Raw genomic sequence first — 15,582 nt, forward strand, 5'->3', positions numbered from 1 at the left:
GTGTTGAGTTGCCAGCCCGGTGCCCAACCTTCCACAGAAGGCACACACACACACGCACACACACCTAGGGCCAATTTAGAGTGTCCAATCCACCTGCAGCATGTCTTTGGGTTGTGGGAGGAAACCCACGCAACCACAAGGAGGACATGCAGACTCTGCACAGAAGGCACCCCAGCTGAGGATCGAACCGGAGAACCTCTTGCTGTCAGGTGACAATGCTAACCACTGCACCACGAAATATTATGGATATTAAGCTTCACTCACATGCAAGACACGACAGTTTAAAAGTCCACTCACATACACTAGCTAATTATATGATTTTTTGCTACTGTCCATTGAACCTTACTGGTATAAATTTTACTTTTTATATTTCTTGACATGCATGATTTAGGGACTGCACACACCTACATTTCAGGGGGTAACAGGTAAAACTAGGAAAACCACATAAACTAACATCAAGAGCACTCACTATGCTCAAGATGCTTTCAGACCAAGGATCTTAACTATTTTTTTCTTCCAACAGACGCCTGAAACACAGTATGATTACTGTAAGAGAGACAGTGTGTATTTAAGCAACAAGAAATGAGGGTGTGCACATAGGACAGTACCAAAATGACAGGGCCCTAGCCTGGAGGCACACTGTAATTTCTGTACAAAACAAGCACTCATCAGTGCCTTACTGCTCTAATAAAATGGTAAAATGGACAGCTCTATGCCGTGTGTGTATGTGTATACACACACACACACATATATATATATATATATATATATATATATATATATATATATATATATATATATACACACATACACACATATATATATATATATATATATATATATATATATACATATATATACACACATATACATATATATACATATACATATATATATATACATATACATATATATATATATATACACACACATATATATATATATATATATATATATATATATATATATATATACATATACATATACATATTACACATACACACACACACACAGTGGATATAAAAAAAGTGTACACACCCCTGTTAAAATGCCAGGTTTTTGTGATATAAAAAAATGAGACCACAATAAATAATTTCAAAACTTTTCCCACCATTAATGTGACCTATAACCTGTACAATTCAATTGAAAAACAAACAAATCTGTTAGGAGAAAAAATATAAAAAATAAAAAGCATACAATATGCTGGCTGCATAAGTGTGCATACCGTTAAATGAATACTTTGCTGAAGCACCTTTTGACTTAATTACAGCATTCAGTCTTCTTGGGTAGGAGTCTATCAACACGGCACATCTTGACTTGGCAATATTTGCCCACTCTTCCTTGCAAAAGCACTCCAAATCTGTCAGATTGTGAGGACATCTCTTGTGTACAGCCCTCCTCAGGTCACCCACTAGATTTTCTATTGGATTTAGGTCTGGGCTCTAGCTGGGCCATTCCAAAACTTTAATTTTCTTCTGGTGAAGCCATTCTTTTGTTGATTTGGATGTATGCCTGGGGTCATTATCATGTTGAAAGGTGAAATTCCTTTTCATTTTCAGCTTTCTAGCAGACGCCTGAAGTTTTTCGGCCAAAAGTGACTGGTACTTGTAACTGCTCATCATTCCCTCCACCTTCACTAAAGCCCCAGTTCCAGCTGAAGAAAAGCAACCCCAAAGCATGACACTGCCAGCACCATGCTTCACTGTGGGGATGGTGCTCCTTTGGTGACGTGAAGTGTTTTTGCGTCAAACATACCTTGTGGAATTGTGGCCAGAAATGTCAACCTTGGTCTCATCAGACCATAACACATTTTCCCACATGCTTTTGGGGGACTTGATGTACTGTTTTTCATCTCCATCTGTTTCCGTCTTGCAACCCCACCCATAGTCCAGACATATGGAAAATAAGATTGTTGTCACATGTAGTACACAACCAGTACTTGCCAGAAATTCCTGCAGCTCCTTCAGTGTTGCTGTAGGTCTCTTGGCAGCCTCCCTGACCAGTTTTTGTCTTGTCTTTTCATCAATTTTGGAAGGATGCCCAGTTATTTGTAACATCACTGTTGACCCATATTTTCTCCACTTTTTGATGACGTCTTCACTGTGTTCCATGGTATATCCAATGTTGTGGAAATTTTTTTGTACCCTTCTCCTGACTGATAACTTTTAACAATGAGATCCCTTTGATGCTTTGTAAGCTCTCTGCGAACCATGGCTCTTGCTGTACCAGGCAACTAAGTAAATGTCAGGAAAACCCTACTAGGACAGCTGAACTTTATTTGGGGTTAATCAGAGTCTCTTTGATGGCAGATGTGTACCCAAGAAGACTGAATGCTGCTTCAACAAAGTATTAGTTTAAGGGTGTGCACACTTATGCAACCAACGTATTGTAAGTGTTTTTATTTTTTTATACCCCCCACAACAGATTTACTTGTTTTTCAATTGAATTGTACAGGTTTCAGGTCACATTAAAGGTGGGAAAAGTTTTGAAATGATTTATTGAGGTCTCATTTTTTTATATCACAAAAACCTGGCATTTTAACAGGGGTGTGCACATTTTTTATATCCACTGTATACAGTGTGTGTGTGTGTGTGTGTGTGTGTATATCTGTATGTGTACACACACACACACACACACACAGTAGAGATGTCCATTTTATTAGAGCAGTAAGGTACTGACGAGTGCTTGTTTTGTACAGAATTTGCAGTTTGCCTCCAGGCGGTAAGGCCCTTTCATTTTGGTACTGTCCTATGTGCACACCCTCATTTCTTGTTGCTTAAATACACAAGGTGTCTATTACAGTAATCATACTGTGTTTCAAGCGTCTGTTAGCATTTTAACAGGGGTGTGTACACTTTTTATTTTTTATTTATTTATATATATATATATATATATATATATATATATATATTATATTGATAGATAGATATATGTATGTATGTATATGTAACCAGTAAACACAGGATGAATCCAAACCAAAATTACCACCAAAACACACCGAAAGGTCCGGTCACATGCAGCAATCAATGAAGGCAGCCCCAAAGGAAACAGTATATCCAATATAAATCCACAAGACCCAATGTAGTAAATAATCAATTTATTCCAAACAACACACAGATTTAGCTCTTTCTTTTCCAAACAGGAATCACTTCATCAGACTCTATCTATATATATCTAAAATCTATGACAATAACCTTGTTAATATTAATTTTTAGGTTTAACCCATTCACCTAAATAACCATTAACAAAGGACTTCATATGTAAAGTTACCCTAACTGTTTTCACACAGCTTACATAATATTCCTTAGAGTGCACAGTTCCATTAAAGAAATCAACACCTTAGAATTAACTAAATGAAATGATTTTGATACACTCAAGAAACATGTACAACAGTGAAGGATTTGAGGGGTTTCTCTCGCTACAAAATTATTTGATCCTCCACAAAACTTCCCTAAAATCCCATCCAGGGAACAGGCCCACTCCCTGATTTTCTCCATATCAATGAAGCAACACATTTCCTAAACACTGTAGAACATTTGCTAAAATCTTATAATCGGTTTTGAGGAAAGAAACACCTCTAATTACAGCTCCCTTTATCCACATAAAATTAATCACACCACCAGTGAAGGATTTGGTTTAGAAGGTCTAACACAGGTTACATCACAGCATGATGGAGTGAGTCCCCAAAGTAAGAAGCAGCAGGAAGACCAGGAGACATCTGAAGAAGAAATATGAACATGGGAAAGAAAAAGAGATTTAATATGGATGTAATATTTATGCAAAGGAGAAAGCAAAACTAACCAATACTAAAAGAGCAGCAACAAAGATATTTGAAGAAAAATATAGGCAAAGGAATCCAGACATGGAAAACTTTACAATACAAAAAATAAGAAGACAAAGAGGAAAAGCAGAAAAGGAGATTAGATATGGAAAAGTTAGAGAGAGATAAACTGAGGTTATGGAGTACTTGTGAAATGAAGGATTCCCTGTAGCAAATCTAATTCAGAAAGCACCAAAACAAGATAGAACAATGGGTATCCAAATTAAAGGGAAATCAGTGGAACAGGAAGCAACTGGTCATGTGCCATATGAAGATATTTTGGAGCCTTCCACAGCAAGGGAAGGAACAGGAAACTGGAAACTCTGATGCAGTCAATGTTGAGGAGTGATAGGCCAGTGAGTTCCCATATGACAGAACAATGGATGGCACATGATGAAATTGAAGAGAATATGCCAAAGGAAGATGCTATAGAACTTTCTATAGAATGCCCGCAGGAAATGGAAAACAAGGGATGTGCCCTAAGTTTGGAAGAAAATGAGCTAAGAGAATTGTTGCTTGATTTAATACACATAGAAATATTAAGATCAATGAAAGAAATAGACTGCAGAAGGTCAATAAAATCCTAAAAAAGTCAGAAGTCTGGTAAAACAAATGAACAGAATAATTGGGACTGTCCATAGAGATCCATGCGATATAAAAGAAGTAAACAGGATATATTACTGTGCAGCTAAATTAATAACTGATAAAAGTTCTACCACAAGAATACATGGCAGGGAGGGAAGAAATCGGATACCATCATGGAAATATCAAACAGAGAAAACTATAAAGCAATTAACACAAGAAATGCCACTGTTAGAAGACTAGATAAGAGAGACTAGATTAACAAAAATACTAAGAAAGATAGATGTTATAAAAGCAATACACAGTATTAGAACAGACCAGAATCTATTACGCACTATCGCAAATAAACTAAAAATTTCAGCACAGGGGGAAAAAACTTAGAAGAAACGAAGATATATATAAAAGAAAAGTACAAAATAAGCAATTTATTGATGACCCAAAAAAGATTTACAGAGAACTCTGAAACAAGGTAAAAGGAATTGAAAGACCGCCAAAAAAAGAAGACATAGATACATTTTGGAAAAGTATCTATGAAGATCCTGCGGAATATAACAACGATGCTAAATGGATAGAAAAAGTAAAACAAAAAATAAGAAGTTTAAAGGTACAAGATATGAAATAGGATGAAGTAACAGCCAGAGATTGAAACATAGTTAAGAAAAGCCTCTAATTGGAAAACCCCAGACCTAGATGCAGTACCTAAGTTTTGGTTAAAAGTATTAAACACCTTTGCACGAAGATTTATCCATGAGTAAGAACTATTTATATGTACACCCCGAACAGACACCAACCTGGCTAACAGGAAAAACAATGCTTCTACTTAAGAGTGAACTTGCAAGCTACCCTAAAAATTACAGACCAATAACCTGCCTTCCGAATACGTATAAACTATACACAGAAATTGATGCTGCCAGAGTTTATAGTCATTTAGAAGAAAACTCAATTATGGCTGTAGAACAAAAGGGCAATAAAAAAAAGTCATATGGAACAAAGAATCATTTGTTGTTAAATAAAGTCATAGTGAAGAACTGTAAAAAGGGAAGAATCTAAGTATGGCACAGATTGACTACAAAAAAGCATTTGATACTATCTCACATTCATGGATAAAAAGAGTGTTTAAAAATGTATAAGATACACCCTACACTGATCGACTACATTACAGTGACCATGAAACAGTGGCAGATCACTTTGTAATTAAGCCATGACAAAGGACAAATTATTATCCCGCGGGTTAAGCTGTTTACTTAACAGCTTAGGCCATGGCTATAACTTGACTCCTAGAAAACAACAAAGTGTAAAGACTTCTCACCTTCTTTTTGTTGTTGATTTAAAACTGTACAGCTCATCCGATGAGGAACTGAAAGTACAACTGCAGGTCGTCAAAACATTTTCAGGTGATATAAGAATGTCATTTGGTCTTGATAAATGGGCAAAAGCAACCTTTAAAGCAGGAAAATATCAGTTTAGGACAAGAATGTGACATAAAAGAACTTGAGCAAGAGGGAGTGTATAAATATTTTGGAAATGATGAAGGATCAACAATAAAACATGAACTTAAATTAATCCTGAAAACAGCGTTGCCATCTAGGAACAAAATTCATGTTATAAACAAATCTGCTCTTCCTATCCTAATTTACAGTTGTGGAGTGAATGAATGGCCCCAAAATGTGTTGGATAGATTAGATAGGAAAACAAGAAGGATGCTTCATGCTCACAAAATGATTTATAAATTCCCTGTTCTGAAGGAGGGATGGGCCTCCATGAAACCGATTACATGTACAGACCTGAAATCGTGGGGTCTCCACACATATATCTGCTGACTTAACAAGACCCAAATGTAGTGAAAGTTTTGAAACATGAGGAGAATAAATCTAAGATGACTTATTTGCTTAATCTAGCAGAAGCATACTGGCATCAAGCAGGAATAGAAATCAAACCAGAAGAAGATAAAAATCAGGCAGCAACTTAATGTGCCAAAAAACAAATGAAAGAATATAAGATGAAGGACCAGATGAGAAGGCAAGAAATGTGGAAAATGCATAAATATAGCTGCAAGTATAGAAAACTAAGAAACTAGTGTTGATCAGGGACGAATGCAGGAATGGTTAAGGAGAGGCATATTCAAAACAAGAGATGAAAGGTTAATATTGCTGGCTGAAGATAGTTGGCTGTGTAGGCTGTGTACATGATCATTTACAAAGTCCACTGAACATGTGGGAGAAACTGACAAATATAGGTTTTGTAAAACCGAATTGGAAACAATCGCACACCTTGTTGCTGGTTGTGATATACTAACTGCAGAAGATCTGTATACTGAAAGGCATAATAATGTGGCAAGACTGTTGCACTGGGGATTGTGCAAACATTATGGTACTGAAGTGGCTGAAAAACACTGGAAAAATAAGCCACAAAGCATCATAGAAAACGATGAAGTTTATATTACATGGGATCACCCATTACCAACAGTTCAAAAGATAGATGTTAGAAAACCAGATATTCTGGTCCATGAAAAGAAGACAAAAGTAGCATTGATCATTGAAATACCCACACCCAGTGACTACAGTGTCTTGCATAGAGAGAGAGAGAGACACAAAGTCATAAAATATCAGGATTTGCAGGCAGAAACGAGAGCAGTGTGGAAGAAAGATACCTAGATAGTTCCAATATTAATAGGAGCAACGGGTCTTGTAAAAAGAATCTACAGTCATACTTAGATATGTTACCAATCCATACGAATTGCAGAAGGAGTCATTACTGGGCACACTGCGGATGCTGCGAAGAGCACTTTTGTCTGATATCAAAGACTGAAACAATACTAATTTCATGAACTTTAATCATACCTTGACTTGGGAATGGGGTCCACTCCTGTCATGGTATTAGAAACCCAAAAGACTTGGCAAAATTAAAAAAGGGAGAGACCATAAACTTTTTCAAATTCATGACGACTCAATAACCAGTCATTACTCTTTACAAAAAATTCTATGCTACCAATCTGTTATTCATTTATAAACCAGATACAAATCTAACACTACAATAACATTCTGATGATTTATCTTACCTAAAACATGAACTTATTCCAGTGAATAATTCTATGCAGCCTCACACTACAATAACATTCTGACGATTTACCTTACCTAAAACATGAACGTATTCTAGTGAATAATTCTATGTAGCCTCACCTTTTGATCTTCATTAACCAAACACACATCTAATCTAGGCAGGGAAACAAACAAATTACACTTTCCAGAACTTCACAGTCAGGAAACCTTCTTTTCAAAGTTTCTTAAAGTCCTTAAACATACTTTCCATGAAATGCAAATAAAAATATTAATTTAATCTTTCACTGTCGTGTCCTGAAAAAAATGTAAAAGCTAAAATTTCTCCCCTTGCCTTCCACTAAATACAACTACCTCTCGTCACTTCAAAAATGTCTTTTTGCACCTTTCAAAAATCTGCCTGCCAACAACTTATTTTCCTTAACTTAATCCCTTCTAGACCGACTGATTTTTAAGCTAGCCAAGCCTATCAACTTCCCTTCTTCACGCTATCTTCATTCTAAAAATGCAGTCCTGTCATACTGCCTAGTTTCAATCTACCCAATACAGCATCATAAAGTAAATAGATCTTTTAAGTGCTCCTACCAAACGATTCTCATCCACCTGTCTAAATCCTGCCCAAAACATTTATCAGAATTAATCCTACAAAAATCAGTGTCCACCTTTACACCAGGGTCCGTCAAAATTTTATTCACGTGTAATAGTACCTTATCTGTATGGAAATATTAACTGTTAAGGTATTCAAAACACAAACTTCCAAATAGAAAATTGGTGTTCCAAGGTTTTCCCTTCTACAGGTGACATCTAAATGACACAAACTCAACTCTTCTTCCAAAAGTTCTTTATGCAATCTTACTTCCACCTTATCCAAGCCCTATTTCCTTTGTTTTAGCCCACATTAACTGTTCAAGCCACCTAACCTAAAAAAGCTATAAGCTCCTGCAACACTACTTGTCTTTCACCAGGGAATGGTCAATAGTAGGATTTTACTCTTGAATTACAAAAGTCTACCACTTAGTGCTCTACCAGCCTAAACTTCAAACATCATCATGATGTCACTCCCCTTCTTAAAAATACAACCCCAGGCATTCTTCTGCCCTCAAACACCATACCCCTTGTATCCCAAAGAATTTGTGTCACATATTCTGTTTTCACATAAACCTAGTCTTAACCTCCACTTTATGGTCTTTTAATTTAACCCCAACACCTTATTAAAAAGGACAATACTTTTGTGTCCCTGTCACTTTCTCAGTTTAAGCATCTTTTCATCCATTCTCCATCTTAATTTTTTCTGTCCTGGTATCAGACTGTCCGTCCATATATAAATATACAACTTCAAATTTAACTGACGAGTAAAGTTTTCCTTAGAAGTGGTACAGCCCTGCTGGCTGATATGTTGTTTGCTTCCTCCATTAATATGATATACTGCACTAGCTTCAGGTCCTCAATGGTGCCAACATCTGTGCAATTTATACCTTCCTCCCCAAGTCTTTATTCCCTTCAGGTCAATCCACACAAAAATAAAAATATGATTTGTTAAGACACTGCAATTGCATGTGAGCAAGTTTTTCAGAACTTTCACATTTTATAAGCATTAAAACAATATTTATTAAGATAACACACGCAAAACAAAGTTTAGGATGCCCAACATACTCCAAAAACATAGGTTACTAGCCAGAACAACCTGATTAGGAAGCTGCTACAGTGTGTCAAAATGAATTGCCTATCCAAAAGTATTCCTACAAATATGTATCAGCTTCTTCTTACTGGCATATAGTTAGAGAAAAAAAAATTCAAAAATCAATCCCAGGAACAAAAGTCTTCAGTTTCTCAATTTTCACCATGGCTGCTTGCACCCCCCCATGAAGAAACATATTAAGACTTGAACACCTTACGTGGCTGAAGAGCAGCCAACCAGAATGCATGGCACAAGAAACTCCATCATTTACCAGTTGAAATAAGTGAGTTTTTTTCCACTGATTGTGACTTATCTGCCCACAGCTCTCAGCCAATTGGGGATAAATCTCAAAGGACTTAGGGGCAGATTTGAAATGTCGCCTCACAGCAAGACATCGTCGCGTTCGATTCTCAGCTAGAGCGTCTTCTGTGTGGAGGCATGTGTGAATGGGCGTGCCTTCGTTGAAGGTTGTACGTTAGGGCTGGCAACTCAGTACGTAAAAATCTACTGCCAATCATTAGCAGACCGGAGTTCCGCTGTGGCGACCCCTAACTGGGATAAGCCGAAAGACACAACAACAACTAGGGAATATGAAGTAATACATATTTTGAGAAGTAAACCATCTATATTATTAATTAAGTGTAATTCACAATTGTTTCTCTAAAAGTCACCAATTTTAGAAGAGATTAAGAGAAAGCGCTAAAATGCGAGTCAAAATCTGGGATAATTGAGAGGTATGTAGCTGCCACTAACTTCCCATAATAAAAAAAATTAAGTGCAGGTCCCTCAGGGATCCAATCTTGCAAGGTCCAACCATTGTCATTAAACTTATTAGGTTAATGCTGTGCTTGTAAACAAAATAACAGTGTCGCGGAGAGAAAGGCAAACCTGGCAATGCAGACACAGAAGCCTCCAAAGGAGCTGCAATCCTTTCCACGATATTTAACAAAATGCAGTCAGGTGATTTTGAAGTGTATTAACCCACCAGATGCGCAGTAGCAAGCCCTGCCCAAACCCCACCTGACACATTGCAATGTAATTAATATTCAGCATCTGTGCCGAAAGCAACCCAATGTTTTATTGTAGACATTCACTACCAAAAAAGAAATGTTATACTAAGGGCATAAAACTAAAATGCCTGTTGTACATCACATTTCAGTCAGTCAATCGGGCAGAGTTCACACCACAAAACTGTTTCTCTAAACGATACTGTTACTAATGGCTGAAATTATATGCAGTACTAGCACTGTTGCACAACACTTGTTCAGCAGGAGGTGTGTGTGTGTGGGGGGGGGGGGTCTTGGCCCCTGAAAAAGGAGAAAGTAATTTCGACGAGGATGGAGTTCGCTGCGTGCATGGATTCCGTGTCAATCATGGTGTATTTACATTTTGAAACTCTGCCCGCTGCCTTGTCAAACAGGCCACACCCATTCCTGCACGAACTAACTGGTGGGTTAATATACTTCAATATCTCCGTCAGGTGATTCTGAAGTGTATTAACCCACCAGATGCGTGGTAGCAAGCCCCGCCCAAACTCCACCTGACACACTGCAATGTAATTAATATTCAGCATCTGTGCCGAAAGCAACCCAATGTTTTATTGTAGACATTCACTACCAAAAAAGAAATGCTTTACTAAGGGCATAAAACTAAAATGCCTGTTGTACATCACATTTCAGTCAGTCAGTCGGGCAGAGTTCACACCACAACACTGTTTCTCTAAACGATACTGTTACTAATGGCTAAAATTATATGCAGTACCAGCACCGTTGCACAACACTTGTTCAGCAGGAGGTGTGGGGGGTGCCCCCCTGAAAAAGGAGAAAGTAATTTTGACGAGGAAGGAGTTCGTTGTGTGCATGGATTCCGTGTCAATCATGGTGTATTTACATTTTGAAACTCTGCCCGCCGCCTTGTTAAACAGGCCACACCCATTCCTGCACGAACTGGTGGGTTAATGCACTTAAATATCGCCGTCAGGTGATTTTGAAGTGTATTAACCCAACAGATGCGCAGTAGGAAGCCCCGCCCAAACCCCACCTGACACATTGCAATGTGATTAATATTCAGCATCTGTGCCGAAAGCAACCCAATGTTTTATTGTAGACATTCACTAACAATAAAGAAATGTTTTATTAAGGGCATAAAACTAAAATACCTGTTGTCCATCACATTTCAGTCAGTCAATCGGGCAGAGTTCGCACCACAAAACTGTTTCTCTAAATAATACTGTTACTAACAGCTGAAATTATATGCAGTACCATCTCCGTTGCACAAAACTTGTTCAGCAGGAGGTGTGGGGGGGGGGGGTGCAGGGGGGCTTGCCTCCCTGAAAAAGGAGAAAGTAATTTTGACGAGGATGGAGTTCGTTGTGTGCATTGATTCCTTGTCAATCATGGCATATTTACATTTTGAAACTCTGTCCGCTGCCTTGTCACAGGCCACACCCATTCCTGCACGAACTAACTGGTGGGTTAATACACTTCAATATCACCATGCAGTCATACAAATAATGTTTTAAGGACCTGATCGAAATTTTTAAAGAAAATACAGGTCTTGAATGGAAGATCCTACTGCGATGTCCTTTTTGGGAGAAGGGGGCGGAGCTGTGAATTAAACAGATTTTGTGGGCGAATAATACTACAACCCAGCTGGTCAATTTTCAATGCCATTTTAACTTGCATCATTTGCTACTTAATCAGCTGCCAGTTAAACCAACCAAACTTGCACAAATGTAAAACTGTACTTACATGTTATGTTTTGCAAGCCCAGACGAATGGTTTCCTTGCCACTTATTGCACAGTGCTCAGTGGAAAACAGGAATTGCAATTTTACTGAAATGACTTGATTACTACTTTAAAATATTACTTATTTATTTAATTACAGTTTGATGATCGGGGAGGTCCACTGGGCTCAGAGAGCCCGTCTTCAGTGGAGGCCCTGGGAGAAAAGCTCCACATTACATAGTTTAGTTACAAAAAAGTTTGCTTTACATATATTAGTTACAGGTACAATTGTGGAAAAGAAGAAAAGCTCCACGTTACATAGTTTAGTTACAAAAAAGTTTGCTTTACATATATTAGTTACAGGTACAATTGTGGAAAAGAAATAGCCTTTACAATTTCATTTCATGCAAGAGAAACAGGCATAAAATCGTGGACACATAGTACAATTTTGTTATTTACAATATTTACATTTGTTTTAGGCTAGCTTGAAGACACAGGTTCTCTGAATAAGAACTACACTTTAGAAGAAGCGGGAGATCACTGGACTAAACCACGCATAACTAACCATTTCATAGTAAACAAATAATTTTATAGAACGATTTCAGTCAGTACAATCCTATTTATTAGTAAGAACGAAAAGTACTACTTCCGCAGTTCACGCTACTGTTAATTAGAAAAACCCAGTATTCTTAACTGTTGTGATTATAAAACACAGAACAAACGCTGATGCGTGAGGATAGAATATATTTAAAAGCAAGTGGAAACTTTAATGCATTTAACTCAAATGTTGGAATATGACTCACCGTCAAAGGTTCGCCATTCTGATTTGTGCTTTTTGTGCTTCTTCCCCATTTCTTACCACAAAGCTCATCCAAATAATTAGCTATCCTGAATTCCACACAAGGGAAGCCATCACTGTGTTTTGGCGTATCACGACCTCTGACACATTATGAGATTGTTTCCGGGGGAGAGTGTGGCGGCTGCTTTGAGTTTGAGCAGTCAGTGAGACCATAGAAAGACACTGACAGCTCCTCTGAATCCATAAAGGAAGTAGATAAGACGTAGAATTCACGAAGTAAGTAAAATAATATACAAGGCTGTACACGTTTAAATGTACTTGTAAATATTCGGCAATGATAGCATTATATCTTACTTCATGATATTATTTGTTTTTGAGATCTCACTGTTGTGTTTACCCGATCTTGTCCCAACAACTTACTTTTTAGCTCTCAAATGTACCCCATTACGAGGAACGTACCTCATTTGGAGTAGTAAAAAGATGTTTCACATTGAAGGGGTCTGTCACACAATTAATGTTAGCAAGTTTTTTTTAACTGATATCCATGGTAAATAGAAATAAATCCTATTAAGTCATTAAAAATCGTTTTTAGAAGTAAAACCAGCGTATTTTAACCATTGCATGCCCTTCCCTGTTGAATTTGTTAGCATGTTTCACATTTTGCCCATTTGTTCCACATTATTAGGGCTACTGTTCCTCGTTTTGGAGATAGAAATCTTCCATCTTTAAATGAGTATTTTTGTGAGAAAGTAATTGGACATTCATTTCAGCCCAGTGGACTTTACTGGTTAACAAAAGCAAATAAATAAATTAAATACTAAGAATGATACCAGGGTTAAACTAGTTGCTGTTTCTTATTTATTTTGTTCTTCTGTTACATGATCCTCAAGTGAAAATGTTTTTAATTTTTGTCTTGTTATTAGTGTTAAGTCTTTTGGTGACTTAATGACGAGATTGTGGCTAGCAAGCCCTTGTCTTCACACCAAGTCCTTTTTTTTTTTTTTTTTAATGTGGAATAATCCAATCCTTTTGCTAATGAGGGATGGCTATTTTATTAGATACCCAATTTCGACAATGATATGGGTACGCATTAGAGCTATGGTGGGGGCACAGTCATTTTTTTTCCCATTAGTTTCCTTTATCATTCACTTCAGCATTACGTAATTGCTCAGCCCCTCATTCACTTAAATGTCACTCTTTCTACCGAAGGTTACTCTACATTTATTGTTTCTTCCCCAAGTTCCTCCATGTATTTTCTATGTTATTTTTCTTCTTCCCTTTCTAACGATCCAACTTCCAATTTTTTTCTTTATAATATTAAATACTTCAAGTTACTCTTGGCATGGATTTTGATTTCCATTTTCTAAAAGTTCTTTTTTTTTATTGCTACCAATAGCATTACATTTAGCAAGGTGTTATGTTTAGGCAATTCAGATTGAGAAATATAATTGTTGACCGTCCCTCTTTCGCTAACTCATATTATAACTTCCAGACAAAATCACTTCTATTCCATAACACCATAATATATTTCTTCCACTGCTCTCCCAGTAGCTAACCTAAGTGCCTCTCAAGCCTTACCTCCTTTAGTATTGTGTTATGGTGGCTAATAATCATCCACAGTGTAGTGAGAAAGTAGGTAACTCTTCTTATTCAGGCAATTACACCCTCCCGTACACCTTTATCACACCAGAATACACCTAACTACCCCAATACAGTTTTTTCCAAAATGTATTTATTTATTGACATTTGTTAACCGGGTTGGTTCAGCTGGGCTTGTGGCCTGTTTTCAGTGGAGACCCAAGGAGAAAAGCTCCCAAAAAAAAAAAAAAAGATAGTTACAGAAAAAACAAATAATGACATCATTTACATTAACATTAGATAAGAAATTGAATTATACAATAACATTTGAAATTACAATAGCAAAAAAATGCAAACAGTTGTAATTATGTCTTTCTTAAGTTTACAGAGTAGTGGTTTATTTACATATTTACAATAAGAGTTTGATCCATCAGATACGGGTATAAAGCAGAGAAAGTATCCACAAATAGAGGGAATACTAATGTTGAGAGGGGGTTACTGGGAAGGTACACAATGAGGGGGGAGTGAGGGTTAATTTGGGGCGTGACACGGACAGAGTTTGAAGTTAAGCAGATGCAGTTTGAGTTTTTCTTTAAAGTGGGATAGGTGAATGGTAGAACATATGTCTCTAGGAAGTTTATTCCAAGTTTGGGCGATGGAGTATTTATATGAGAGTTTGCCTACTACAGTTTTAGGTTAGTAGGTGTGTAGTAGTTGCTGATTAGAGGTACGGAGAGTGCGCGAAGGTGTGTAGATAGAGATGAAGGAAGAGAGAGCAGGGCAGGATGAAGGTTTATAGAGTATGAAGTGTAACATTTGAAGTTGTGATAGCAACAGTAAATGGTGGAATTCAAGCCAGTGGAGGAATGTAAGGGCTAGGCAATGATGTGTATTATATGGAGAGTTGGTGATAAATCTAGCAATCTTATGGTAAGTTTGTTGGAGTTTATTTAAAGTTGTGGTTTGAATGCTGGTGAACACAGGCAACATAAAGAAGGGAGGGGAGGAGGAGAGCTTGAGCAAGGGAGAGCCTAGCATTTGGAATTAGAAATTTATTGTTACGATATAGTAAACCTAGTTTCTGGATTGTCTTTTTTTATACATTGGAGAAGGCGCATATTAAATTTGAGTTCATTGTTGATGACTCCTAGGAGTTTAGTGTGAGGTTCGGGTTTAATAATTGTGTTATTAGAGGAAGTGATAGAAGAAGTGATAGAAAAGTAGGATTTGTGGTGAGTGAGAGACTGGGGGAGAAATAGTAAGAGTTTGGTCTTTTTTGGGTTGAGGATGAGTAGGTTGCTGGTTAGCCACTGTTCAGTAGATGAAAAGGTATGTTGAGTGAG

At 37.2% G+C, this 15,582-nt stretch overlaps 2 protein-coding genes across 8 annotated transcripts in view; one reads left to right on the forward strand and one right to left on the reverse strand.

Moving 5' to 3' along the window:
- Positions 1–12,810, reverse strand: part of BRD9 (bromodomain containing 9) — a 748,767-nt gene extending 735,957 nt beyond the window's left edge. For all 7 annotated transcript variants that reach the window (XM_044065138.1, XM_044065137.1, XM_044065136.1 and 4 more), the window contains exon 1: positions 12,666–12,810. In XM_044065138.1, coding sequence (XP_043921073.1) covers positions 12,666–12,714 — 49 coding nt within the window. In that variant the 5' untranslated portion in view covers positions 12,715–12,810. The remainder of the gene's footprint in view (positions 1–12,665) is intronic.
- A 6-nt stretch (positions 12,811–12,816) lies between these two features.
- TRIP13 (thyroid hormone receptor interactor 13) overlaps positions 12,817–15,582 on the forward strand; it is a 1,214,790-nt gene continuing 1,212,024 nt past the window's right edge. The window contains exon 1 of the mRNA XM_044065139.1: positions 12,817–12,937. The gene's annotated coding sequence lies outside the window, so the exon portion shown is untranslated. The remainder of the gene's footprint in view (positions 12,938–15,582) is intronic.

Source organism: Protopterus annectens, chromosome 3.part0, assembly GCF_019279795.1.
Source record: "Protopterus annectens isolate FY-2018-M chromosome 3.part0, PAN1.0, whole genome shotgun sequence".
NCBI classification, from domain to species: domain Eukaryota; kingdom Metazoa; phylum Chordata; order Ceratodontiformes; family Protopteridae; genus Protopterus; species Protopterus annectens.